The sequence below is a fragment of the Bicyclus anynana genome, chromosome 5, assembly GCF_947172395.1.
Source record: "Bicyclus anynana chromosome 5, ilBicAnyn1.1, whole genome shotgun sequence".
Classification (NCBI taxonomy): domain Eukaryota; kingdom Metazoa; phylum Arthropoda; class Insecta; order Lepidoptera; family Nymphalidae; genus Bicyclus; species Bicyclus anynana.
This window is the reverse complement of record NC_069087.1, coordinates 8,688,157-8,714,450: the sequence shown is the minus strand read 5'-3', so window position 1 is coordinate 8,714,450 and position 26,294 is coordinate 8,688,157. Positions and strand designations below refer to the sequence as shown.

General features: G+C 34.1%; 2 protein-coding genes across 6 annotated transcripts in view; one reads left to right on the top strand and one right to left on the bottom strand.

The window, feature by feature from the left end:
- Positions 1-1,005: 1,005 nt before the first annotated feature.
- LOC112049395 (ribosomal protein S6 kinase beta-2) lies at positions 1,006-10,097 on the bottom strand. 2 transcript variants are annotated; one of them, XM_052881581.1, is made up of 10 exons: positions 9,692-10,097; positions 8,526-8,566; positions 7,623-7,884; positions 6,727-6,860; positions 6,158-6,349; positions 5,579-5,669; positions 3,525-3,767; positions 2,454-2,561; positions 1,587-1,749; positions 1,006-1,296 (listed from the first exon to the last, which is right to left on the bottom strand). In XM_052881581.1, the coding sequence occupies exons 1-10, from the start codon at positions 9,788-9,790 to the stop codon at positions 1,286-1,288; spliced, it is 1,344 nt and encodes a 447-aa protein (XP_052737541.1). In that variant the 5' UTR covers positions 9,791-10,097; the 3' UTR covers positions 1,006-1,285. The 2 variants fall into 2 exon arrangements, with proteins under 2 accessions (XP_052737541.1, XP_023943035.1); XM_024087267.2 differs by having other exon boundaries at positions 1,574-1,749; positions 9,692-10,095.
- Positions 10,098-11,888: 1,791 nt separating this feature from the next.
- Positions 11,889-26,294, top strand: part of LOC112054850 (phosphatase and actin regulator 4B) — a 75,016-nt gene continuing 60,610 nt past the window's right edge. The window contains exons 1-2 of one of the 4 annotated variants that reach the window (XM_052881576.1): positions 11,889-12,160; positions 18,685-18,789. In XM_052881576.1, the coding sequence (XP_052737536.1) occupies positions 12,070-12,160; positions 18,685-18,789 (196 nt within the window). In that variant the 5' untranslated portion in view covers positions 11,889-12,069. Of the gene's footprint in view, positions 12,161-18,684; positions 18,790-24,900; positions 25,243-26,294 lie in introns of those variants that run through there. The other 3 variants (XM_052881577.1, XM_052881579.1, XM_052881578.1) reach the window with 3 other exon arrangements.

Genomic DNA, 26,294 nt, shown 5'->3' with positions numbered 1-26,294 from the left:
GAACGCGCTAATCTCTGGAACTACTGATCCGATTTGAAAAATTCTTTTAGTGTATAGTATTCAGATAGCCCATTTATCGTGGAACGCTATAGGCTATATATTATCCCCGTATTCAGTATTAGTTATTTGTGCGTTTATGTTTATAGTTCATAATATTGAAAAATGTCACATTTAATGTGAGGAAACTAAAACTATGAATCATCATCTTATTACGATAACAGATTTTTAATAGATTATGAAATTTTATAATATCATTTATTTTACAAATATCCAGACAATCTTTGCTTTTTATGTATAAATTACTTACTAACATTGACCTTATTTACCCGAATGTATCATAAAAATTAATATATTCAAATCTAGTCATCATCCCCATTGACCATTTTATTCACTCAACTCTTAGCAAAAATAATATTACCTCAATAAGTGGTATTGTGTATTCCATTTGCGTTTGATCCACTAATTACGGGACACCCTGTATATTTTTAGTAATTTTAAAATAAGCAGTTTTAAAGTTACTCAAGAAAATTAGCATACTGCACAAGCTATAAAATGTATGACTAATGACTATCCATCCATACTTACTCCTGGTTAAGAGCAGATCAGACTGCAGTTTATTATCACCAATAAGTTTCAAGAAACAAAAAATAATTAAAAGGGATTAAATGAACCAAAAATCGTGAGATTTGGGTAGGTTTATAATTGAATATAATTTTTTCATGAAAATTTTCAAGTATGGTTTTAATTATTTACAAAAATAAGATCTGTCTTTTGTAATAAAATCGCATACAGCTCCAATCACAATCGAATATAGAACCCTTCTTTTTTAAAGTCAGTAAAATAATTTAGGATAGGACATGTACGGTTATTAAGAGGATTTAAAAGTCAAGCAATGAAAACAAAATAAATGATATAAAGAAAAAAAAAAGTTTATTTAACTAAATTACACTAACCAAAAGTATCGGCGGATGATTAAGAAAAACTTGATTAAATTAAACTCCACTGTACAAAATAAAAATGACCTTTTAATTCAATTCATTAAGCATGGTAACAAGGTATATTGTAAATTATTATTTATTATTCTTACTCTGTCATAATATAGTTGGGTTAGAACAATTTAATACACGTTTTTAATTCCTACCAAAACATTAAACTAAACGGTAACTTGTATAAAATGTACATTAATTTTAGTTGTATAAATCAGTACCATTATTTTACGGACATAATAGATGGGCAGCATTTGTAGTTGAGTTTATCCTTTGTATAAAATGGTCAACTATATCAATTATTCTAGGCCTGTGAACAAAAAAAGTTCATTATAATTTACATGTGTCGCTTATAGAGCTTTAATTCAGAGATTGACCTATTTAAATCGCTATATAGTAGCTTACACCCTGTAGATTGCATTGTGTTCAGGAAGTCTATTATATGGATCACTTTTTGCGGTAATTTTGTAGGGACGTAAACAATCTATAGTATACAATTATTGGTCGCCACACGCCACAAAACGCCGCTTCTAGCTGCGATGGCGGCGGTTGGGGGTCACTTCAGAGTCAAAGAGATATCCACTCACTAAATAGGTAAACCTTGTACATCCATGAGGTCTTCCTGTTGCGGGTGCGCGTGCGCGGCGGAGGGCGGCGCGAACGCGTGGTGGTGGTGCGGGCGCGGGCGACGCGGCGAGCGCGCCGTGATCACGCGCGGCTTGTGGATCTCGTCCATCACTGACGGCGCCACGTACGTGAAGCCCTGACAAGCAATATCACTAAGTCTAAGCCAGTGATTCCCAAAGTGGCCTATATCGACCCCTAGAGGTAGGTCTATGACAACCTGTAAGGGGTCTACGTCAGCGGAAAAAAAATTGGGGGTCCATGAAATGAAAATGGGGGTCCACGATATCCACATACACTGATCGTACCTATTCACTTGCATCATACTATCTTATATCTTTATTATTAAAGCATCAGGTTTATCTTTGTCACTAAAAATGTTTTACTTATTGCTTATGTTTTTTTATTTATAATTTATTTAATGTTACGTATATTTTACATAACAGATACAAAATTTGATTTTGAGTAGATTTAATTTAAATTCAATTAATAAGTGTAAAAATTAACGTGTTTTTATTTTAAGTTTTTAACACTAAACTTCACTACAGTTAGAAATTTACAGGAAATCAATATCAGGTATATAGGGGGTCAACCCAACACGGAAAACGGAAAAACATGGCAAGGGGTCTACCACAAAAAAGTTTGGGGAACTCTGTTCTAAAGCTAAAGGTGACTCGTGAAAATACCTTGTAATAAACTATGCACGTAATTCTATAAATCAAGTGTTTAAAAAACAAAACAAAAATCTTTTTTAATAATATGGTATTTGTATATTGTTTATTATTTTGTGAAAAATAAGTATCTATGTCACGAGAAATTTACAGTTTTATAATGGATAAATACCTGGAACATTAAGTTGGCGCTTGCACTGAGTGTTGACTCATCTGGCGAATCAATTGGTGTTTGTAGAGTGAATCTTGTGTCAAATTGGGAAACGTCATCGTCGCTTGTCTAAAAAAAAACAAGTTTTAGAACGCCATTATCAGTCTATTTTAACGATCCACTAAAGTGTCAGGACTCGATTTTGTAGATGAGGGTATTTGGAATGTAATATTTCACTTGGAAGGCAAGTGATCCAGTGACGTAGTCCCTAATTTATTCCTTTAATTACTCGGCAGAGCTAGTCTTTTCAATCTTTTTAATTTCGAGTTATTCCTGTGCCTGATTTTTGATATATTATGCATTATTAACACATCCATAGAGTGAGCTGCCTGACACCTTTGATGGACTAAAGGTGTATGATAGGTAAGACTGTACTAATGAGCAAGTATGGTAGCTTTTATCTAGCATAGTGTTGTTGGGTTGGCAAACTTTCAGCTTTTATGAGGTCATGCCTGTAATTTCATCTTGATGGTGAAATTACAGGCATAATCAAATCTGAACAAGCAATGCTGCTTGGCGGTTTCCCAGTAGGTAAATGGTATTAGTAGTAGTAGTAGTAGTAGTAATATGCGCCGCGAGATATCTCGTGAATACAAAAAAAGATGTTATCGACTGGCGGATAGAATACACTAACTATAAGAAAATATTTCAAAATTCCTTGTCCAAATATGTCTTCTGTGGTCCAATGTAGGTTTGTATTGAGTCCCACTGAAATTTGTATTGAGTTACCACTGAAAGAGGTAATACATATTGTCGACCAATAGCGGCGCAACGCAACAGGTCGACAATATGTATTTTTGTCTTTACGAGATATGTCAATAAAGGCATACAGAATTGAGCTGTCACAAAAAGCCTTTGCAATTTCACCATTAACTATATCCATCAAACCGGACAGTAGTTCTTCGGAAGAGCTTAACCACTATTAAATTAACTAAAGTGATTTCAGATGGGTATCGTGAATCGCGGCAAACTTTTAAGAGTGAAACAATCTGTCACCCGCACCATCCTACATGAAATAACATGTATACTTACCAATCGTGGTTTGATAGGAGGCTCTAATCGACGCGCGAAGACTTCGTCCCAGTGGACATGTTTGAAGAAGGAATGGCCACGGACGGCGGCCGCGCCCGTGGCGCCCAAGCGTTGCGTCTCCGAGCGCTTCATTAGACGCCGTATGAGCTCCCGGGCGTCGTGTGTGAGGTAGGCCGGTAACATTAGTTTTCCTTTCAGTATTTTCTCAATAGTTTTTGTACGGTTGTCTCCAGTGAACGGTGGCTGAAAGTAAAAGGAATATATTTCCACTAGATGTTAAGAACATTGGTTTAGTAGAACATTGCTGCATCGGCCGGCAAGAGAGGCATTGATGGACGAACGTGTGAATGTGGGCCGAGGCGAAGCCGATTCACACATACGTAAGTCCATCAATGCCTAGTTGCAGCCAAGGCTTGTTTAGTAGTTTTCTCAAATAATGCGCGGAAATTAAATTAAGTACAATTCAGAACTTTTATTTGAAAATACAATTTTTGAATGTAACAATTCTTAAAATTAAACGTAGATTATTTAGGAATTATGTTGGTTTGAGATAATTCTAACGAGGTTGAACTTTGTTGTATACTAGCGTCTTCGGCGTGATTCTGAATTTCAACGTTTTGATGGGAAGTCGATGGTCGGAATAAGATGTTTTCGTTACATTTTACGTGTACTATTTTAAAATCAATGACGAAGTTGACGAACAACTAACAACAACAGTTTTTTATGCGTAAAAATATTTTTTTCACTAAACAGCTTTCTATGTGCAAGCCTGTTCTTTTTTTTTTTTTTTATTCTTTACAAGTTAGCCCTTGACTACAATCTCACCTGATGGTAAGTGATGATGCAGTCTAAGATGGAAACGGGCTAACTTGTTAGGAGGAGGATGAAAATACACACCCCCTTCGGTTTCTACACGGCATCGTACCGGAACGCTAAATCGCTTGGCGGTACGTCTTTGCCGGTAGGGTGGTAACTAGCCACGGCCGAAGCCTCCCACCAGCCAATAATTCGACATTAAACCTTTGTTAAGTTACCTCTTTGGTCGCCATGTTGCGGAGTAGAAGATCGTTCCATTTTTAAATTACACAGCAAATATGATTTTACATATAGTAATTTATTTGACCAACTAAACACGACAGATATGGATTTTCATACAACTATTGCCGGCCGCTGCCCGACCAGTTCGATTTATCTCGAAGAAGGTTGTCAAAATAATGCTCAAATTTTCAAGCATGTCTGAGAAATGATATTTATTATAAAGTGAACTTAATCCCTAACACGAGAACATCTTTTTTTTTGCTTAAATTAACTAACTTACTACTTCGCCATCATATTTTTTGCTATCACTCATTCAATTAGTTTAGTCATAATTTAAACTGATGTGGATTAATTATTATATAATCTGCAAGTTTAGTTTTGAATGCATTGAGTGAGTTTACATTTTTATTTAGAGTCAGTATTTTTTATAAAATTTGGCTCCATAATAGGTCTTTTTACCATAAGTTTGGTTACAGGTAAAGTAAGGAAACTGGCTCGACGGGTTTATTTTTCCTTTTTTAGACATGCAATGTCGAGACATGCAATCGCAAATTTAAAAATACTTAGAATTTTTATTTACACAAAATAACTGCCTTTAGAAATTACTGTTTAAAAATGTCGCAAAAATGTTTTATTTATTGATTTCTGAGTCAGTATAACCACACACTGCCACTTATCTTAATACAATAAAAGTAAAATATTTAAATATAGATATTAATACAGGAAACAGTTATAGCTTGGAGCAAGGACATTTAAATAATCAAAGATGTTCAGGAAAACAGTAACAAAAACACACTGAACTTCTTACTTCAAAAGCCTTTATAAATCGTGCGCTGTAGCATAGTGCGGGTGACAGTTGGTTTCACTCTTGAAAGTTGTCGCGATTCACGATAATAATACGTATTATGAACGTCATACAGGCAACTGTCACCTGCACCATGCTACAGCGCGCACGAACTGTAATTACTTTGCTTAATAATAAAAAATACATAATTATGTCAATATATAAAACTTACCTGCCCAATCAACATGTCATACATCAATGCACCAAGGCTCCACCAATCTACTGCTTTGCCATGACCACTTCGAGTCAAAATTTCTGGTGCCCTTTAAAGTGAAAGCATTATAAGGTTAACCCAAAATATAAGACTACATATGACTAAAATGCAAATAGTTTTTTATTTATTTTACAACATCCTTGCAGCGAATTTATGAAAGCAATATATTAATCCTAATTTCTAGATCATCATAGTTGGAGCCAAGTCATCAAGTCAAATATCCATATTAGTTGTTTATTAATCTTGTGAAGAGAGAAAATTCAACTAATGGCAGTGCAACCGGAAATACCGCTATATGTTTCATTGTGTTGAGTTGAAAGAGATGGGACTAAATCTCTAAAGCTGGCTGCTTTTGGTCAAAATTTTGTCTATTTCTCTTCACTTGGTCACATGTTAGCGGCACTGGTCATAAAATAACTCTTAGACTGCTTTGGAAATAACAAAAAGATAAATTAAAAAGAAACTAGCCTGCTGTCCAGGACACATTCTATTTTTGTCATATCTGTGGTTTAACTAAAAAATTTATTTTATACTTACATATACTCAATGGTCCCACAAAATGTGTGTGTGACTATACCTTCCTGAATGTGCTCTTTACATAAACCAAAATCTGTTAATTTTACATGTCCTTGTGCATCTAGGAGGACATTTTCAGGTTTTAGATCTCGATAAATTATCCCTAAACTATGTAAATGTTCCAACGCCAGAATTATTTCTGACAAGTAGAAGCTGGAAATAAATAATAAATAGAAGACACCTGCATCTCTGTATAAAAACAAAATAGGCATCATTTTGTTTTTTCATAAAATCCTGTGAGAACTGTACAATTTTTCTGGGATAAAAACTAGCTTACATTCTACTACAAGGTGCACTTTATCTCTATACCAAAATTCATCATAATTAGTTTAGAGGATTAGCTTTCAATAAGTAAGAGGATTTTGGATTTATATAATTAATATAGTTTTTTGTTATAAAAAAATATAATTTATATAAAATAAAAAATTAAAATGAATCTTGTAAATTTTAGCAAAGCAGTCAAGGTCAAATTGAAATTAATCAATTTAGTCTAAAATCTTTTCTACAGCAACATTGTTTAACATACTCACCATGCTGTGTCCTCAAGGAAAATACCTTCTCTCTCAAGGTGCATAAATAATTCTCCTCCACTTAAATATTCTAAAATTAAATATAATTTACCCCCAGTTTGGAAAGCATATACTAATTCAACTATGAAGGGATGCTGAAACAAAAGTAAGAATAGTTAGTAGAACTAATCGATAAATTAAAAATCATGTCACATTAATATTTAATATTATAAAAGCGAAAGATTGTGTTTAAGTGTTTATGTTTGTTCCTCGTTTGTGATGCGGCTACTGAAGTGATTTGGCTGAAATTTGAAATGGAAATAGATTTTACTCTAGATTAACACATAGACTACTTTTCATCCAGGAAAAATCCATGGTCCCCATAGGATTGGTGAAAAACTAAATTCCATGTGGACGAATTATTGCTTCATATATATAATTTTGCAAGATCATCATCATTACCAGCCCATTTTAACAAACCATTACAGGGCCAGGCCTCTCTTCTAGTAGGAGGGAAAATGGAGTTTTGAGCCACCACAATGCTCTGATGTAGGTTGGCAGGCTATACTATAGGGATACCCCTATATAGGAGGAGTAGGGTATCAATATGTTAGATAAATAAATATTATGTAGCATTATTCTTTCTTTTTCTATGAAGTTCCAGAGAAGTCCTTTTTTCTAGAGTACTAGTAAATTAATTCAGTTTGACAAAATGTTTCCATTTTTTACACACATTTCTTATATAACATTAGTATGAATCCATAGTATTGTATAAGAGAAATCAAGAATATTACAATGTATATCATTAGAGATGTTCATAGTTTCTCATAAGTTACATAACTTAAAGACTATCAAATTGTGTAATGATTCTAGTTTTAGAAATCTGATTTACATAAAACTCTGCTTGAAAACAATACCTTAACTGCTTCCAAAATATTCCTTTCAGCTTTTGTATGAGCAGTGTCCTTTTGATTGCGAACAATGGAAGCTTTTTTTAGGACCTTCATCGCAAAATGCTGGCCTGCATCTTGGCCTGTGATCTTACGGACTTGGAACACTTTGCCATATCCACCTTTTCCTAAGACCTTTCTCAATTCAAAATCTTGAGGGCCAAGCCTTTTGCACTGGCCAGGGTTTACGTTATCTTCAGAAAGCAGTATGGTCTCAGAGCCTTCAGCACTAAAATAAAATTACTACAATTACAAAAATATAAAAAATTACCCAAAATCAGAAATAGCTACAATTAAAAGAATAGCAGGCACAACTTTATAAATTCTAGTAAAAATAACAAAAATTAATAAATATTGTATTGAGTCATTGTCATTATCCCAATTTAAAAGCCTACTGAATGGCCAGTATTGACATACATATCTCGAGAAGAGCTAATGCAAAATTCCACAAATAACAGTAGAATCAAAAATATAAATTTCTCTTTCATCCCATCTCTACAAAATTAGTACTGATAATGAAGACTATTTTTTATTTAACTATCACTATTAGATGTCAGGCTACATATGCTTTCAGAGACACATGGTTGTTACACCAGCAAATTTTTTCTCAATCCCATACCTCTTTTTATATATGAAGGTTTTCTTTTTCTACAGATTGGCAAGTTCTTTGATGACACTCCCATAACGCGGCGACGGGGGGGTAAGACTGAGCGGGTGTGAAATAGTGTGTGCGGGGAAGTTAGGAGCATCAGTCATGGGTTTTTCATTCATCGCTACACACGCCCCGGCCCGCTCGGACCATCGGAAGTGTTACGAATGAACTTGCCGAGCTATAGGCAATAATATAATAAGATATCATATATTACTTACTCTACAATACTATTGACATGAAGTTCTGGATCATAATCAACCTGTGTCAGAAAACAGTTATATTTTAACTACATTGTTTTATGTGAGCAAAACTACTTTAAAATTTACTATATTGTATAAATATTTTAAACTTTCTGTTTAGTACTAAGTAGGGTAGATATTGATTTCACCCTAGAGCATAATTCACGAATATCTTAGCAATCCATAGATTAACCATGAGGGTGCCGGGTCCATCGCATAGCAGAGAGAATAACTCAGAGCAAAGTCCAGGACTTGTGACCAGTAGGGTTAAGGAATTCCTTAACAATTGATTAACACTCCCCTCTTCCGCTCGTGTTGTTCTCCCTACCTAGCCAAATTTGATAAGATCCTATTAGAGCACCTTTGGATACCGTTCTAATATAGAACTAGCTGCAGTTCTAGAGAGGTCTTTAAGCAAATTATAGAGATTTTCGTGGTTTTCAAGTAACCTGGACACTTGGATGCCCTAGGAAGCTATCCCAACAATTTTTTATGGTGTATGTCTGTCTGGAAGTGCATGTGTAGGTATTTACGTAACCCTCTCATAGTTTATGAATGTCTTACCCAATTTGAATAAAGTAGGCAACATTTACAAGGACATCACCAAAATTTTGGTTAAATAACTTTTCAATAGCTTTGTACTCAGAATTAGCAGAAAGTTGCAGGGATGGCCTAGAGGGTCAACTGCTTTACTAATTTTCTTGATCTTGAAAGAATTTATAAAGAAAACTGACAATAGTGTATAATTATATTTTCAGTTTATTTAAATGGCAGTTATTAATCAGTCTCATACCTTAACAATTCTGGTAATTTAAACAACATTGTTTTAAGTACAAAAAAAAACGCCAGGTACTTGAACGTTTGTTAATTTAAAAATATGGTTAAATATAATGATATGACAAAATTGGTATCTATAAATTTTAAACAATTATCTGGGCTCCTCTCCCCCCTTCCTCTTTAAATAAACTACAAGTTGCACATTATTGATATGAAGACGATGGTGTTTTAGTTGGTTAATTGTGAAAAATGTTGGATTTATCACCTTCCCTACATAGAACTTTACCCTTGAGTTTATCTTACACAGATTTTAGGTTAGGTAACAGAAAAGGTGAATGTTATGAGATAATACTGAAATAAATTCATGCCTCGTCTATTTCTATGATGTCGTCTTCATCCGAATCTCCGACTGTAACAGTATCCACATCTAAATCTAAATCGAAAACACCTGCCATATACGATGACATTTCAATAAAATCACATTAGCAAATGCACTTTATTTAGTCTACACTGTAAAAATATTAACTGAAATAAAATATTCTTCTCGAGATCACTTCTATTTTAAATATTTTTAAAGTTTATCGAACTTTATGCGTAAATAATATGGTAAATTTTTTTACGCCAAGGCATTCAACTTCAACCAAACAAGTCAAACACACAGAAATGCTGACAGAGAATAAAATAAAAAACCAAAAACGTTCGATTTAATAATACGAGGCTAAAGCACGCGTTCAAATAAAAAATCAAAAGTGCTACCACAACTTCCCGACATGTTCCCGACCATAGATTAATATACTGATACTTCCCTACCTTAGACCATTTAAATAACAGGACCTGCCTCTCTAACCGTTACCCCTCTGAAAAAAAAAATGATGATCTAACGCGTTTATAAAAACTGTTGCTATAGAATCGATGTTTCATTGTTGTAATCGTTTATTCGTGTAAAAAGCTCCCTAAAAATGCCGGTTTGTGTAGTTAAATGGCATAAAAAACGGCTAAAAACTTGTAGTTTAGTAAAAGATGGAGTAACGTTTCATTTGAAAGTATTTAAGCCTTAATTTTATCAAATTTGTAATAAAAACTATTTATAAAAAGAATCGATTCTTTTGACGAAACACCCAAACATCGATCAGTAATCGAATATTCTATGTATTTAATCTGTGGATAGTCTAAGCAATTTGATAGTCTGTGTAAAAATTACGCGTGTGTGTATTGCGAGTCAAATTTATAGTTGTGTGTAGTGTATGGGCACAATATATTTAATGGTGTTAAATATTTTCGATGTGTGAGTTTACCTCGTCCCTCTCAAAAACGACAGACAATTTTGTTCGTGAATTTCAGTGCGATGCATTTCCATTTTCTAATTCCTCTATGTTCCCGACCGACCAATGAGTTAAGTTAAGCCCTGTGGTTTTAAACCATTGTTAGACACACCGAATGAATGAATGATTTATTGCTGTTCCGTATAAACGCGTAAGATCATTGATTTTTGATCTTTGCCAGAGGGATACCGGTTAGCGAGACAGGTCCTGTTATTAATAGTCGAAGGGCCCAAATGAAGGGGAAAGATTTCTCACAAAAGAAATATATAACATGAACAAGAATGAATGATATAACATGAACAAGATGTTAAGCGTGCGCCCAATAGTTGGCAAGAGATTGTGGATTAGAAAGAACAAAACGTTACTTATTACCTACATTAATTTACTAATTTTTGCTTTCAGACCCACGGGGCCCCTGTAGTCCTGGGACCTCGTATCATTGATACGGCGGTAGCTACGCCCCCAGTTTTTACGCTACGCTACACTTTGACTAATATGATGGGAACGCATAGAATCACAGATGGACGAGCCGTGTGGTCCGTGGATTAGGTCTTCATTTTATGCTACGACCTACGTGCCAAAATCACCAACAAAATTGTCTGTCGCTTTTTGAGGAGGACGTCGATGAGGTAAACTCACACATTGAAAATATTTAATGCCAATAAATATATCTTGTGTCCTTACACTACACACAACTATAAGTTTTTAAACGTATTAATCGTAATATCAACACAATGAAACGTCGATTCTATAAACGCTGTTCGTATGAAGATTAAAGAATATGAACACCTAAGATCGTGATAAAATAAAACACACTCTTCATCATGGAGATCATGATCATATAGTTTTGACAGTAATCACTAGCGAGGCAGGTCCTGGTACGGTAATTAGTCTGAGCCTACGATACGAAGGTCTAACGCGGGGACGGGGACGGGCCTGCAGAGTGCAAAGTGCAGCCCTGCTCCTACTTAATATCTAATAATCTGTGCCTGCACCGTGGAATCACAGAGTACATTAGTGGAGTAGCCGCGACTTTTATGAACGTCGCAATATTTTTTCTACGGATCTTGATATATGAAAATGAAGTATACAATACTGTAATAAACTATTAATTTTTAAATGTATTGCTTAAACCTTGCTTAAACAGTTTCAAACCCAGTAGGATTTTGCATTAAAAAATATTAGTTTTTAATAAAAAAAAAGTAATTTTTGAACAGATTCTTTAAATGTCAAATATGACATATTTTCCGTTTTTGAAGTCGAGGCCGAGGGTGTAAACATTTGTAATGCATTACAAAACAATCAAAAAGTGAATTTGTTACTTTTATATATTTATAAAATACGAATAAACAGTTTAATAACAAATTTAAACTTTATACTGAAAATGCCATTTTCTCCAATGTTGTTATAAGCGATAACTTTCAATGGCAAGTGACAGCGACAAAAGTTCGAGTAATCACAACTTGGATGGATCCTTAAAAAGCAATAAGAAACAAAATAGCAGTGGAAACATTGGTAAGTTCAAATGAATTCCCTAACTTATTGTCGAGAGAATTGCATACGATATAAAAAAGCATAACCTCATATTATTACAAATCTGATAACTCAGTTCCAATATACTGAAAGAAATGTGTACATAGTTTAAGAGTTACATTTAGAATATAATCAGTACAGTATTTATGAAAAAAAATACTATCTAAACCTTTACAAACTTTGCAAACCTTTACAAAGTGAACTGGGAAAACATTGACGTTTCATATTCACTATCATCTACCCATCATTTCTTGGGGTAAAACTGTTGAAAAATTACATTAAACATAAATTATTGTACATTACTCATTGTGTACTCAACTTTAGTATCTTTTATCTTCTATGATATGGCTATTGTCATTATTTTAAGAACAAGTTAATTAAAATTCACTACAGTAGTGTTCTAAAATGACTAGTGATTTATATCCTCATTTTTAATTTGTTTGTTGTTAAACACTGTACATCAAGTTGACAAATGACAATTAATATTATAGATACATTGATTTTAGTTAAGTAGTCAAGTCATTGAAAAAATTTAGTTTAATTTAAATGTTTCACAATTGAGCATGTTATAAGCCTTCTTCTAATGATTTTGTGTACTGGTTGATGCTTTACAGAAACTTTCTAAGATATGGATAGTATAGTTACTGGTACCTTTTTAGACCCACTATGATCATAGACTGAATGACCACTTAACATCCTTAGACCTAGTATGCAACCAACAACATATCTTGTGGGTACACATAAATAAAATATTGACCAATGGCATTGGCGATAGATTTATCTCAGTACCATCACTTTCATCCCAATGACAAGAAAGAGATAGGGATATTTCTGAATAATTATTGATTGAGATTTGTTTATTTCTCTTCATGAGGTATGTTTTATACACAGGGTGCTCGGGAGTATTTCCCATAACTCTATGGTTAAGTTCTATAAGGAAAATTAATTAAAAATGTATTTGGAACATGTGTTCTAAAATGAATATTTTCAGAGTAGAAAATATTGTTTTTGTAACTAGATCTTAAATTGTGTCCCTTATATTGCATCCTTATATTTTTATGAACTAGCCAAACTTATTCATTGATTTATCATTGTAGCTGTATAACTAGTGAAGTGCCACTTTTACTACTACAATTAGGTATTTTAAAATGCAAGGATACATAAAGGCGTGTTTTACATGGATAGTCGGAATTGTTTGAATTACCTTTTATGAAAACACTAGTGGACTTCCTCAACTTCGCCCGTGTGGAATTAAATTTTTCACAAACCATGGATTTTTCCGGGATGAAAAGTGTTAAAGCTAAAAAGTTGTAAAAGAGGAAAAAACATACTTTCACACTTACACACAAACATTCGCCTTTATAATATTAGTGTGAAGTGTGAGAAAGAGTTTTTCTGTTTTTTAGTTAAAAAAAATGTAGTTCTGCTCCTATAAGTAGGACTTGACCTTGAAGTTATGGGAAGTACTCTACTACACCCTGTATATAGATCATATCCAGTCTCAATGTTATCTTGTTAAAGATGAAAAAAAAGCCATTGTTTAATATTTATTGCATTGTATGCTGAAAGAAAAATTTAATATCAAATCAAATTAAATATTAATGCTATAACTTATGTGGATTAAATTCTAAACTATAATTTATTTAATTTAATCTTAAAAATATAGAATATGAATTATACTGCCATACAGAGAACAATATTTGAAACGAACATATAACTTTATGAAATAGCTTTATGATTGTTTTCTAGTTATGATGGGTATATTAGACATTAGTGAATGCTCGCAACTTCTTTGACGAGAAATAGTGAATGCTCGCAACTTCGTTCACAAGAAATTGTATTTTTTAAAAATTCTACGGAAGCCTTGGACTTTTCTGGGATATAGTATCCTAGATTCTGCTCCAAAGTCCAATTTATGTATATACCAAATTTCATCTACATCGGTTTAGCGGTATTGCTGTAAAAAGGTAACCAATTGACAGACAGACTTACTTTCGCATTTCTAATTTGCAAGTATAGATTAGGCAATTTTAAACAAAATTGCCTTTTTCCCAATAAAGTCCCAAGAGTAGAACCCAAAAATTTCCAGAGTCCTGTTTTTTGGCATAAGGAGTGCAGGTTTAACTATCTTGCATATCCACGTGGTACCTACCTCGTAGATATGCAATGTCCTGTGTCTCAGAAATGCAATAGAATTATTAGATCTTAAAACCGAAGACTATGTAAACATGTGTATGTAAACACCTTATTGTCTTAGGTTGTGAATTTGACAGGGACTTTACACAACAACATAGTCATAATTTGTGTTTCAAAATTTTACGCTAACAACAATAATAATAATCACCAATAAAAAAATACTGCATCTTATTTCTTTCCTTTTTGTAAACAGTCATTAAAATATTTAAAAATGGAATGGAATTTTTCTTGAATAATATGGATTTTTTTTTTCCTTTTTTAAAGACACAAAATATTTTGTTGAGGTAAAAATTTAAATTTGACATAATGGGGCAGTTGACTCATATCAAATACTTTATATGCAATATTAATTTCGTGTAGTAAAGTTTGAATGTGCACACTTTAAAATTTTTTTCTTGTATTGAAAATTTGGCACCTCACCTCACCTACACTTTTAACTACATAATGTGGACACAAGTTTTATACCAATTTATAAACCTCCTACCTACACTTATAGGTGCAAGTTTTTAAAATAATAGTACACTTCAGCTCCATACATTTTTTTACAGGACAATTTTTTTTAATCAGGTCATCTTAACGAAAGAAAAATATTTATTGCATTCAAAGCTACCAAACCAATAAAACATTATTTATAAAAATAGTAACATAGTACATTGATAATTTAACAAAAATCAGTTTTTTTAAATCTTAATTACAACAGCTACAGAATTGAAAAAACTGATTCAAAAAGCAAATTTGAAAAAAAAAAAAAAATTTTACATGGTCACCCTGGGGATTTTTGGAAAATCATTCAAATTAGTTTTAGATAAATAAGTGGTGTAACACTTGCGTTTTAACCATTAATTACGGGACACCCTTTATATCCCTTTTTCTTTCTTCCCATTGTGATAAAAGAGAACGATATTTTCGATTTCGGTGCTAGTGGTCAACCCTTCTCTCTAATTTGGACATTTTTTCCAATTTCCAGTGGTTTTCTTTAGTTCTTTTTCTTCTTTCTTGTCTATGCGTCATGTCCATGACGTAGTCCTAGTCTGTGGTCAGTCGTGTTTTTGTCAAATGTCAACTGTCATGTCAAAGTCAAACTCAAACTCAAAACAAATCTATTTGTTTTCTGATTCTGCCTTGAAAATTGTAATTTAAAATTATGGTGTATCAAATAAAATAATGTAAAGTTACGCAAAGAAAAAAAGGGAAACATCTATGTTATTGAAATTTTAATTCTGTGCATTGTCTGTATTATGTTCAACCATGGATATCGCTTTGTATGAGAGTACCCAAGAGAAAATTCCTTCCCTTCTTGAGGATATTTTAAAAAGAATTTTGGTGGAGGAGGAAAGTGAATTAAAGCAAACAGACATATTTATTATTCTCGTGGCTGTGTTGGCATATGAAAATGGCTTTTTATTGATGACCAATAATACAATTGATTTAGAATGTTGGAAACACATTGATAACAAATACTTACTCAAATGGAAGTCATCCAATGGTGTATACGAATTAACATTTGTAATGAACGGTTTTCATGACACTTTAGTGAAATTTGTATTGTGTTCACTTGAGTCTTCAAGTTTAATAAATGTGGTCATTAGCAATATCAATTCTGAAGTATATTCTGTATGTTTTAATGTGAATCATTATATTGTAGATCTGAAAGCTTCAACCATCCCAATGATGTTTTGTGACCTAAACCATTTATCTAACATATTCAAAAACAAAATAATAACTCCAGTTAAAAGTGCAATTTTGAATTATTATGGCTATTCGGGTGCAAGCCTGATTGGTTTACCAGAGGAGCTGATATTTAAATTAATGTTGTATTTAGATGTGCCAGACATCATCAATGTTTCAAAAACATGTAAAAAATTAAATTTATTATTAAATAATGATAGTTTGTGGCATAAATTATTTTTAAGAGATTTTCCATTGCAATTTTCCTGTGGAAATACCACAGAAGGGCAATGGAAAATGTCTTACAGAAATATGCAGATGGAACTCAAGGAATCACTGCGTCGAGTTAGGAAAATGAGCCCAATTGATTTCTCAACTAACTTTTACAATGGTAGTTTAGTGCTATAAATTTATATCAAATTCTTTGTAACATGTAAATATAAAGTTATAACTTATTGAAATGTATCTTAAATTATATTGTCACACTGTGTGTTGAGACAATCAACACACACACACACACAGTGTGACCTTATTACGCATAGAAATTTATTTTGTGGTATAAGCAGTTCTATGGTATAGTATTATAAAAAACTGATACTATAATTAAATTAAATTTACCACAAATGACTGACAGTTTTATTTATACATGTGCTTTGACTTTAGACAACCAAGTAAGTCTAGTGCAAGATGTGAATGCTGTATTAGACCATATTAGGATGTTATTAAAATGTAATATTATAGTCATGTAACTAATATCCATTCTGTCCATTGAAAAGATATTTTGAAAATAGAGTGTTATACATATAATTGATACTGAAGCCAAAAGCCTGGTGGTGTGGCTCCTGGACCTGTGTGCGGCGACATTTAATGTCATGGTTGACCAGCTACCAGTAAAGTCTTGGCTCACCAGCTACCAGTCACCAGACATACCATCACCATCTCACCTTGTGCAGCTCCCAAACCAGGCAATCCAGTGTTGCTAGTTCAGTGAGTGTCATGTGTCTGTAAAAGTTCATGAAAATACAATTACTGTACGAAGGAAAGCCTGGTGACTCCAAACGAAATTTGTTTTTGTGTGGCAAAATGGCTTGCTGCATGATGCAAAAAACATGCTCCTTATTATGCATAGTTCGAACTCCCAGATTTCTGCATTGCAATTTAGCTGCATTGGATGCTTAGACAAGAAAATAGTAGTGTGTGTGGTACTGCTTTTTACCCCATTGCGTCAGAAGAAGGGTAATGTTTTTCGTGCGTATGTATGTATGTATGTTTTTTGTATGTATGTGGGTATGTACGAGTATGTCCATTCCTTGGCATGTAAATGTGGCAGCCCAAATGGCTGGATGGTTTTTGACATGTGAGGAGTCATTGAGTTCATCAAAATCGTGGTAGTTACATAAACATTTTCAAAATGGCAACTGTAAAATAAAAGGAAAGCGGCCAAATGCTAGTCGGACTCGCTAATGTAGTTCCGTAGCAGCAAATAACATAAACTTCTTGCTCATTAATTACATTAATTTTCGGTGGAAATTGCATCATATATTTTTTTAATTTTATCATTCTCTTATTTTAGTAGTACAGGGGGGGGGAGGGGGCACACATTTTACCACTTAGGAAGCGTCTCTCGCGCAAATTATTCAAAATATAAATAGTTAAGAAAAAATGATATTGAAAACTTTAATATCCATAGATACTTCACACATATGGGTATGATAAAAAAAAATTTTTGAGTTTCAGTTTAAAGTATTCAGTTTTCAGACCCTTGTAATTTTTATTTTCTATTTTTTTTGTATGAAAATCTTAATGCGGTTCACGGAATACATCTACTCACAACAGTAGGTATAGCTCTTATAGTTTCGGAAAAAAGTGGCTGTGACATACGGACGGATAGACAGACAGACATGACGAATCTATAAGGCTTCCGTTTTGCCATTTGGCTACGTAACCCTACCAACGTCAAGAGTATTGTGTATGACGTCGGTTAAATTTTTAAAAAGTTTTTTTTAATTATTATTAAACCTCTTTAACAATATTTATATGTACTAACAGGTAGTATGCACTAAACTTCTTGTCCGCTATGACGTTGCCATGCCAGGGCCCAATCCAGCAATTTCGCCGCTCTACATCCAAAAAAGGGTTTTTTTTTAGGGTTCCGAACGTACCTACGAACAAAAACCCTTATAAGATCTCTCGCACACATCCGAATGTCTGTCTGTCACAGTATTTTTTTTCCGAATCTGCTGGACCAATTAAGTTGAAATTTAGTACATTGTGCAGCCATTCGCCTCGTGTCCAGAGCAGCCTCAAAGTTTGACCCATATTACATCTGCGTATAGTCGGTATAGGTACCTAGTGAATAATAGGTATATGAGTTCAATTTTATTTTACAAATCAAATACAAATAAATAGATATTTAATCCAATTAATAAGTTATACTCGTATGTATATATGTATATATATTTTAAAAGTATGCTGGAACGGGCTTGCACGAAATAAAAAAAATATTTTAGGTATGTGTGTCATGCATATCAGCAAGGTTATAGAATTTAGTAGATACTTTTAACTCTGTACTATTATTTATAATGTTTAATAATAATGATAATTAATAGAAGGTAAATTCAAAACAACTCCATTTTTAATAGGTGACAGTGGAGAAAAGTTAATTCTCGGCTCACAACAGTCCCTCGCTAAGGGAGCACGGCATTTGTCAATACCGTTTGATTCTGCAGCTACCAATGGTGATTTGAGTAAGTGTATTTCATTGTCAATCGACCTTGTCGGTTTCTTACTAATGCTTTTTCGAATCGCAGCCAAGGATTAACGATGGGTTATGCTCAATTATTTTAGTGTTAAGTGCTTTTAACGTGCATTGGGATTGGAAAAAATTGTGTATAATATGATTCTAGGCAAATTAGTTGTTTAAAAATTAAATCCATGAAAACAAACAAACAAATATATGATAGAACCTGCACCTCGTAGTTTGTCAAAGTGCATGATTATTTTGCAATTGCAATAAAAAATAGTTCCATAATTTTCAATTCAGAAAATTGCAATTTACCAATTGCTATTTTTTTTTTTGTGCAATTATTGAAACATTACAACAATTATGTAATTTTGACTTGGTGGACAGGTTTATCAGTAGTAAATATTTCACGTAAAACTGTGAAATGAAACCCCTTATTTTGGTCTTTAATATTTTACCAATTTATGGTGTAATTCGTAAATACAGTTTTCACAATATTATAAAATCTACCAGGAAAGTAATGTAATCTATAATACGTAATGTATAAAAATGAAAGCTTGCTTTATGTAGTAGTAATTATCTCGGTCCGAGCGACTGGCTACTGGCTAGCACGGGGTAGGGTGAGGATGCGCACGTAAGATGCGCGGCGCAGCCTCCATTTATCCCTTCGACTCCGTGGCGCCACCGTCTGAGAGTTATTGCGAGTTTCGCGAGGTGAACGCCACACCAAGAGTGCTGTTGTAAATGTAGGGCCGTGGGCCGCGATTATGTATTAATGGCTTGGAGGTGAAAAAAACCGTGGAGGGGTCGCGGTTGGCGCGTGACAAGCCACCGCCGTGGCGGTGCTACGGACCCATGCTCACTCACAGCCGATCTGATGGCGACTTCCCTATATACACCAGAGGTGAGCGGCCCGTGCATTACACTACGAGTAAGAGCCTTGAACTTCTTCTAGCCCTAATTATTATTTTTTTATGATTCACTACTACTTATCAATGGCCACATTCTTGCTTCATCATTCACTGTATAGACTAGACGTTTCCATATATTATATTGGTGATATTTCTTTGTTAAATAAAATAAATCGATATTGTCGTTCACTCTTGTTTACATTATTTATTCGCCAATAAATAATGTATAGCAAATTATTGGCATAAAATACGTAAATTATATTATTTCTAATGGGTTAAGGTTAATATTTTATTTAACGGTTAAGGCTTTGCCGCATATTATATGCTTAAATAGGTTTGAGCTTGAAAACACGCTTGGTTTAATTTCTAGGACACAATGTGTCTATTAATAATATAAAGGTTACACGCTTAATCAAACCGTGTACCTACACGTTGACAGCCTTTATATCTATCTACTTTGATCCTCTTATGCATGTAATTGATTTATCTTGTGGTCTGCGAAAGCTGGATAGATACTCTATATTATTAATAAAGAACATTTTAACGTCAAAAGCCAGAAATGCTATGATGTGATTGTAATAATGATATAATACTGTCAGTACATTATGAAATATTGTTTAATGTGATTTGGATTAACTGTTGGACATAAAGATGTTTTAAAGGAAAGTCTATTTTAAGTTTTTAAAAATCGTATGGGTAGTGGGTACGATTTTAATCGATCTCCCTGCTCGTAGTATCTCTATCAAATGTTATCAAAATAGAGTAGTACATGTACTAAAAGAGTCATAACCTTGAACTTTAATGTAAAACGAGTATATTGTCATTAAAACATTTCAAATGCGGTGGCTCATCAACCATTTCTCATCTGCGTAGGCTAAACTAAAAAACGGTTTTAACAAAAAATGCAATCCGAAAATGCGATAGGTATATAGTATCTATATTTATTAGTATTCAATATAGGTACATTGTTACTTACAAGATACATTAATTAATTTTCTCTTTAAGTCTAAGAAATTCATTCACTACACGACAATAGTTACTAAATAGTAAGGTAGACTACTTTAAGTTACTAAGTAGTAGAGATTTTTCAGTGCTAGAAGTTGGACATAGTCTCAAAGTGACGCGAACTTATTTCAGACAATAATCCTCCCCATCTAGTAAATGTTAGAATTTGCCGACGAGAAATTGTTGTATACCTGAAGTTAATAGATATAATATCGTCACATTTTATCAATCGTTATCTAATCTATACCGTCTCTGTGCCAATGTCTTAGTCGTGAAACGCGTTTCGTTTTATTTGGACAGCACTGTTGTAAAAATGTTAATTAGATGAAGTTTCACGGTCCCGGTTGAGTGGTGCACGCAGTGGTACATGATGGATGATTCAGTGCTCAGGGCTAACGTATCCAAAACTAGACATAGACCTATAGACGATGATACTAGGAGTGATAGTGGGGAGCTAGATAACAATACAACAACACGTAAGTTGAGAGGAATTTTCAATTGTTTTGTTTGTGTAGCTAATAACTATATTATAATATAACTAGCGGACGCCTGCAATGTCGTCCGCGTGGAAATCAATGTAAACTTTGAATCCCTATTTTACCCCCTTCTATTTATTTTTTCGCATGTTTTATATATAATAAATAGTCCACTGATCATTTTACAAAATTATCACTTATAACATGATTTATGTTAAAAAACTTCAACCCCTTTTTTAACCCTTTAGGGGTAGAATTTTGAAAAATCTCAACATTATTTTTGGTATTTTTCTGGGAGTACAAATACCATTTTTCACAAATGTAACTTGAAAAATGAATGGCTTTCCATACAAACTTTCGACCCTATTTCACCCCTTCTAATTCAATTTTCGCGACAAAAAGTATCGTATAACCATCTTCGTATCATCTCAAATCGTCAAAGTTTCATTCTAATTCATTCAGTTTTTTCAGCGTGATGTCCGGTTAACATAAATACGGACAGATAGACAGACAAATAGTAAGAAAAAATATTTTTGGCTTCAGTATCGAGTATGCATATAATGCCATCCAACTAAAGTTTTTAAAATATCTTCAATATCACAAAATTTGACCTGTTACAGTTTTATTAAAAGTATAGATATATAGATACATACTTTAATAAAATCTGTCTGATTCATTCGTCTAAATCCTTATTGGCTAAGATGGTCACCGCCTCCTTGAATATAATATTATTATTGAATCTTGAGATGGCAAATAAGGGAAGCCCGCTTCCCATGGTGTATATTTTTAAGCTCCTATTTAAGGTATTTTGCTTGCGATTAAGGTTAGCTTGTTACTGACTTCTTTAATGGCATCTGAAGTTTATCAACACTACTCCCGTCCCTTCTATTTTATCTGTAGTTTTTTCTTTCACCTCGTTAATTCTATTCACTGTTTCTATTTCTCACTTTCGATTTGTTTGTTAACTATGGGTATCCTCGCTCGTTGAGAACCAGAAATAAGTATTACGTATATATACGCGTTAGCGTATGTTCATAGATAAAATTATTGCTTAACACTTGATTATTTATATAATTAATATTGATTACATTCTGGTAATCAGTAGTATCTACTTCAAGTCTCAAATCTATACTTATCACTTTGACTTCCGTAATCTATTTTCAACTATTAGTGCTGATTTTAAGCAATCCACAGGAATGAATAATACTGTTATATTCGGAAATAGTCGCAGTCGTTTGAAACATTTGAAACCGTCTTTTTGTAAATAACTACTAAACTAACACTATCTTGCTCCAAGTTTGTTATTTGCGACATCGAATGAAATGATTTCCACGCTGTCGGCAGCACCCATCCAAGATTAAAATCACTGATTGATCGTAGTCACTGTATAAAATTTTACATACATAACTACTGCAGTTACCATACCCTCATATTTACTCGAAAATCCCATTTTACATTACCTCACTGCAGCGTTAGCACTCTATCCGCCTGTATTTATTATACATACACGGTGCGCAGTAAATTTCAGTGGCAGTTCGATTCTGTAGAAGGTCATTGCATTACAGTGATAGCTTTCAGTTTGGGTTATGATATGGCATTAAAAATTTCTGCATGAGTCACGTAATATAACCTCTAAGTCATGTTTGTAGTATATTTATTGTCATGTCCATAAAAACAGCTTAATTTTACATAATAATAGAAGGGGTATTATCGTATTGTTTTCTACATTCTATTTAACTACATTCTCCTCTTTGAGCACTGTATCTAAAAATACATTAAATCAATATGAAACTTATATATCTTTTTTATCTAAGAATAAATTAATTCAATATGAGAAATTAAGTCCTCAGTCGCCAGATCTAAATAGATTAACAAACTTTCAGCTTTAAAAAATGCCAAAAAGCTATCTCATGTTCAAGTTTTAATACGGCATTTAAAAATGTCGAGAAAATACCCGTTGTTGAGTTGAGGAGTAATGATTTTATCTAAGTTATTGAGTAGTTTCGTATACAACAAGGAACCTTTATAGTTTCGCCGTCAACGGATCAACGGACACGTTGATCTGTCCGCCGTTTAACACACTTTTTGTACTAAAATACTGTAATTTAGCAATATAATATGTGATTTGATTGATCCACACTGTTCCAACTTTGTAATCCGTAATAGTAAGGAATATTTTTCGCGCTTCATAATTCATATTCGCGTTTCAAAACCGATTTCCAAAAAGGAAGAGGTTGTAATATAATATGGTCTGATAATTTTTTTCGACATTCTCCATGCAAATCCGGGCGGTAACACTATCTAGATCTGTAAGAACGCTTCCCGAGAATGCATCGATTTTGGAATGAAACGTAGAGGTATGTCGAGGGTTTTTTTAGGTCTGGGTGGCGTAAAACTTGTGCGAAGTAATACCTGCATAGATTCTTTTTCTTATAACAGAGAGATTGATATGCGCCTCTCATCAAATCCTGGACAGCCGTATTAAGCGAGTATGTAAAAGTTGACCTAGAGAGAGACGAGGACTATTCAGCGATATGAAATGGATCTTAATGCAAGCTTAATTCTTAACTCGACTTTATTAAGCTTTAACGAATGGAATACATTATTTTGAAACAAGATAATTAAATAGAAGGCATATTAGGATTGGTAAACGGTAGATTTGGTTGGAACTGCTGATGTTGTTCAAATAGCTCCACGGTAAAGGGACTCATCGCTCATTAACGGGAGGTTGTGGTTCCATCCGTGGACTATTATTGTCGTACACACCTAACACAGTCTTTCCCGACTAGTTGAAGGGGAATGAGAGTATTAGTCATATATAAAAGAAGATATCTTTTAAAAAAAGTGTCACTCGAAAATAGTGAAGAAAGAATCAGTTTTGGGGATTACTGTTTTCTTTGTTATGTCCGACATTGTTGAGGAATGCAACAATATGATACACCTGCTCGGTTTGCAGCGGGGGTGCGGGCGGGTGGTCCGCGGGGTGTAAGCCGGTGCCGATGATCGTTCGCCGCACTTACACGCTCCTATATTCTCGCTACCTGCAAACACTCGTATAGCGGGGTAGCGACAGACAATGTGGACTGAATATCAATGATCAAAGAGTCGCTACTGCGTCGCATTTTAATCCATTGTTGGTTTTATCCATTACTTTACAACGCAGTTTATGCGACAATTTAAAATGGCGGTGCTTGTGGAATTCTTCTTCGATATTATCTATTTATCTATACTTACCTATATGCGATATTGAATTATTAATATGAGTATTATTTTCTCCCAGATTTTCTCTATTCTGCGCTTTTTATTACTTCGGAAAAGATTTTGTGTTGTTTAACAAAGTTCTCATTTATTTTAAGTAAAATATCATAAGGAAAACCACACATTTTCCTCTGGAAGGTGCATACATTCTCCTGGGTATATAATTATACAGATAGAATTTAGGTCACTTTGTTCAAACTCCTACTTGCCTTTGTAACCTTACAGTGATGGGCCGGCTACTTCATATCTTCGACCGTAACTTCAAATAGGCTCGTCATAATTATGCGTAGTATCCGTAGTTCGTGACGATGATACATACCGTCGGGGATCTCCGGTCGCCAAAGTACGGCATCATCATGGCTGATGGCAGGCGTGCCACGGATCAGCGAGCGAGCGAAGCGCGTAGAGTGCATGCAGCATGCAGGGGCGACAGGCGGGCCCCCACCCTGCCCGCCGCCCGTCTCGGCCCGCGCGCCAGTCCGCCGCCGCGCGTTCCTCGCGACGCAGGTACTATGATCGCGATATTATAGTCATCATTGCCGTCCTACACTGTTCCGTGTGTGTCTTTGTGTTGTGTTTACCAGTGGTGTGTGTTTGTTGTGAATAGCGAAGATGCCGCGCGTGCGACATGGCCGAGTGTAGTTGACATGTCGCTGAGCGCGCCCGCTCAAGCGGTGCGCGGTACCAGGACCAACAGCCTCGACCATCTTGATTTTCAAGAACGCAGGCAGCTGATTGCTAGCTCATTATCTCTAACAGACTTTCTTCATGTAGGGGCGAAAGAAGTGGCAGCTGTTGCTGTTGCCGGTGAGTTTCGTTTATTCTAAAATTTGATTAACTACAACTTCTTTAGACAATATGGTTTATCGCATAGCATGTATAACATTCTTAACTCCAAAAGTTAAGTTATTTCGGTCTACATTAGGGAATTTTAACTATTCAGAGAAGTAGTACCTAATTAAGTACTTACTAACAGAGAAATCTTGTTTGTAACGTAAGTTATTATGGGAATAATTTATGTTAATGTGATGCAGTCGACGATATCCAACGACTCATCGTTTGTGTACCTACCTTTAAGAGCAACTTATTCAATTAAACAACAAAAATAGTCGAAGTACTCGTAAGTCTTCTGTCTTCTGCCCCTTAACCGGTGCACCATAGAATTAACGAACAATATGCCACTGCACAATGGACACTAACAGAAATGCTTTGTATTATCAACAATAGTTAAAAAGCAAAAACACAATTCGAATAATTCACAGGCGAAAATAAAGCAAAAGCGAAAATAAAGCAGATGTATAAAAAGTTTCAGTTACTATGAATAAATTTAAGTTAAAGCTATTAATATCAAGTAAGTTCATGATTATTTAAAAAAAAACTACAAAAGGATGCTGCCATTATGATAGCATCATGATCATGACGCATGGAAATCTATCAGGAAATCTTTAAAATGTCTTAAATTGAGAACCTAAAAAGAAATAATTGAGAAAGGAGAGCTGGGAGAACCTAGGTTAGAGAAAAATTAAATGAATGAGCCTGACTGTCTGAGAAACTATAGCTAAATGTTGAAAAGCTAATCTTATGAAGGTGGTATATCTATGAATGTTATTTAAACGGGTACATACCACGATAAAACGACGAGATTTTTATTGTCGATATTTCGACCCAGTTGCATGGATCGTGGTCACGACGGGACTGAAGTTATGTGGTTAGTGGTATATCTATTTTACTGAATTCTCAACCAATATTACTGAATCCTCAAGAAATATTAAGGGGTCGGGCTCAACATTAAGGGTTAGAAAACCGTCCTTTACTCTATTAGCGAAAAGGAACGTTGGTCATAATGTTAAAGGCATGAC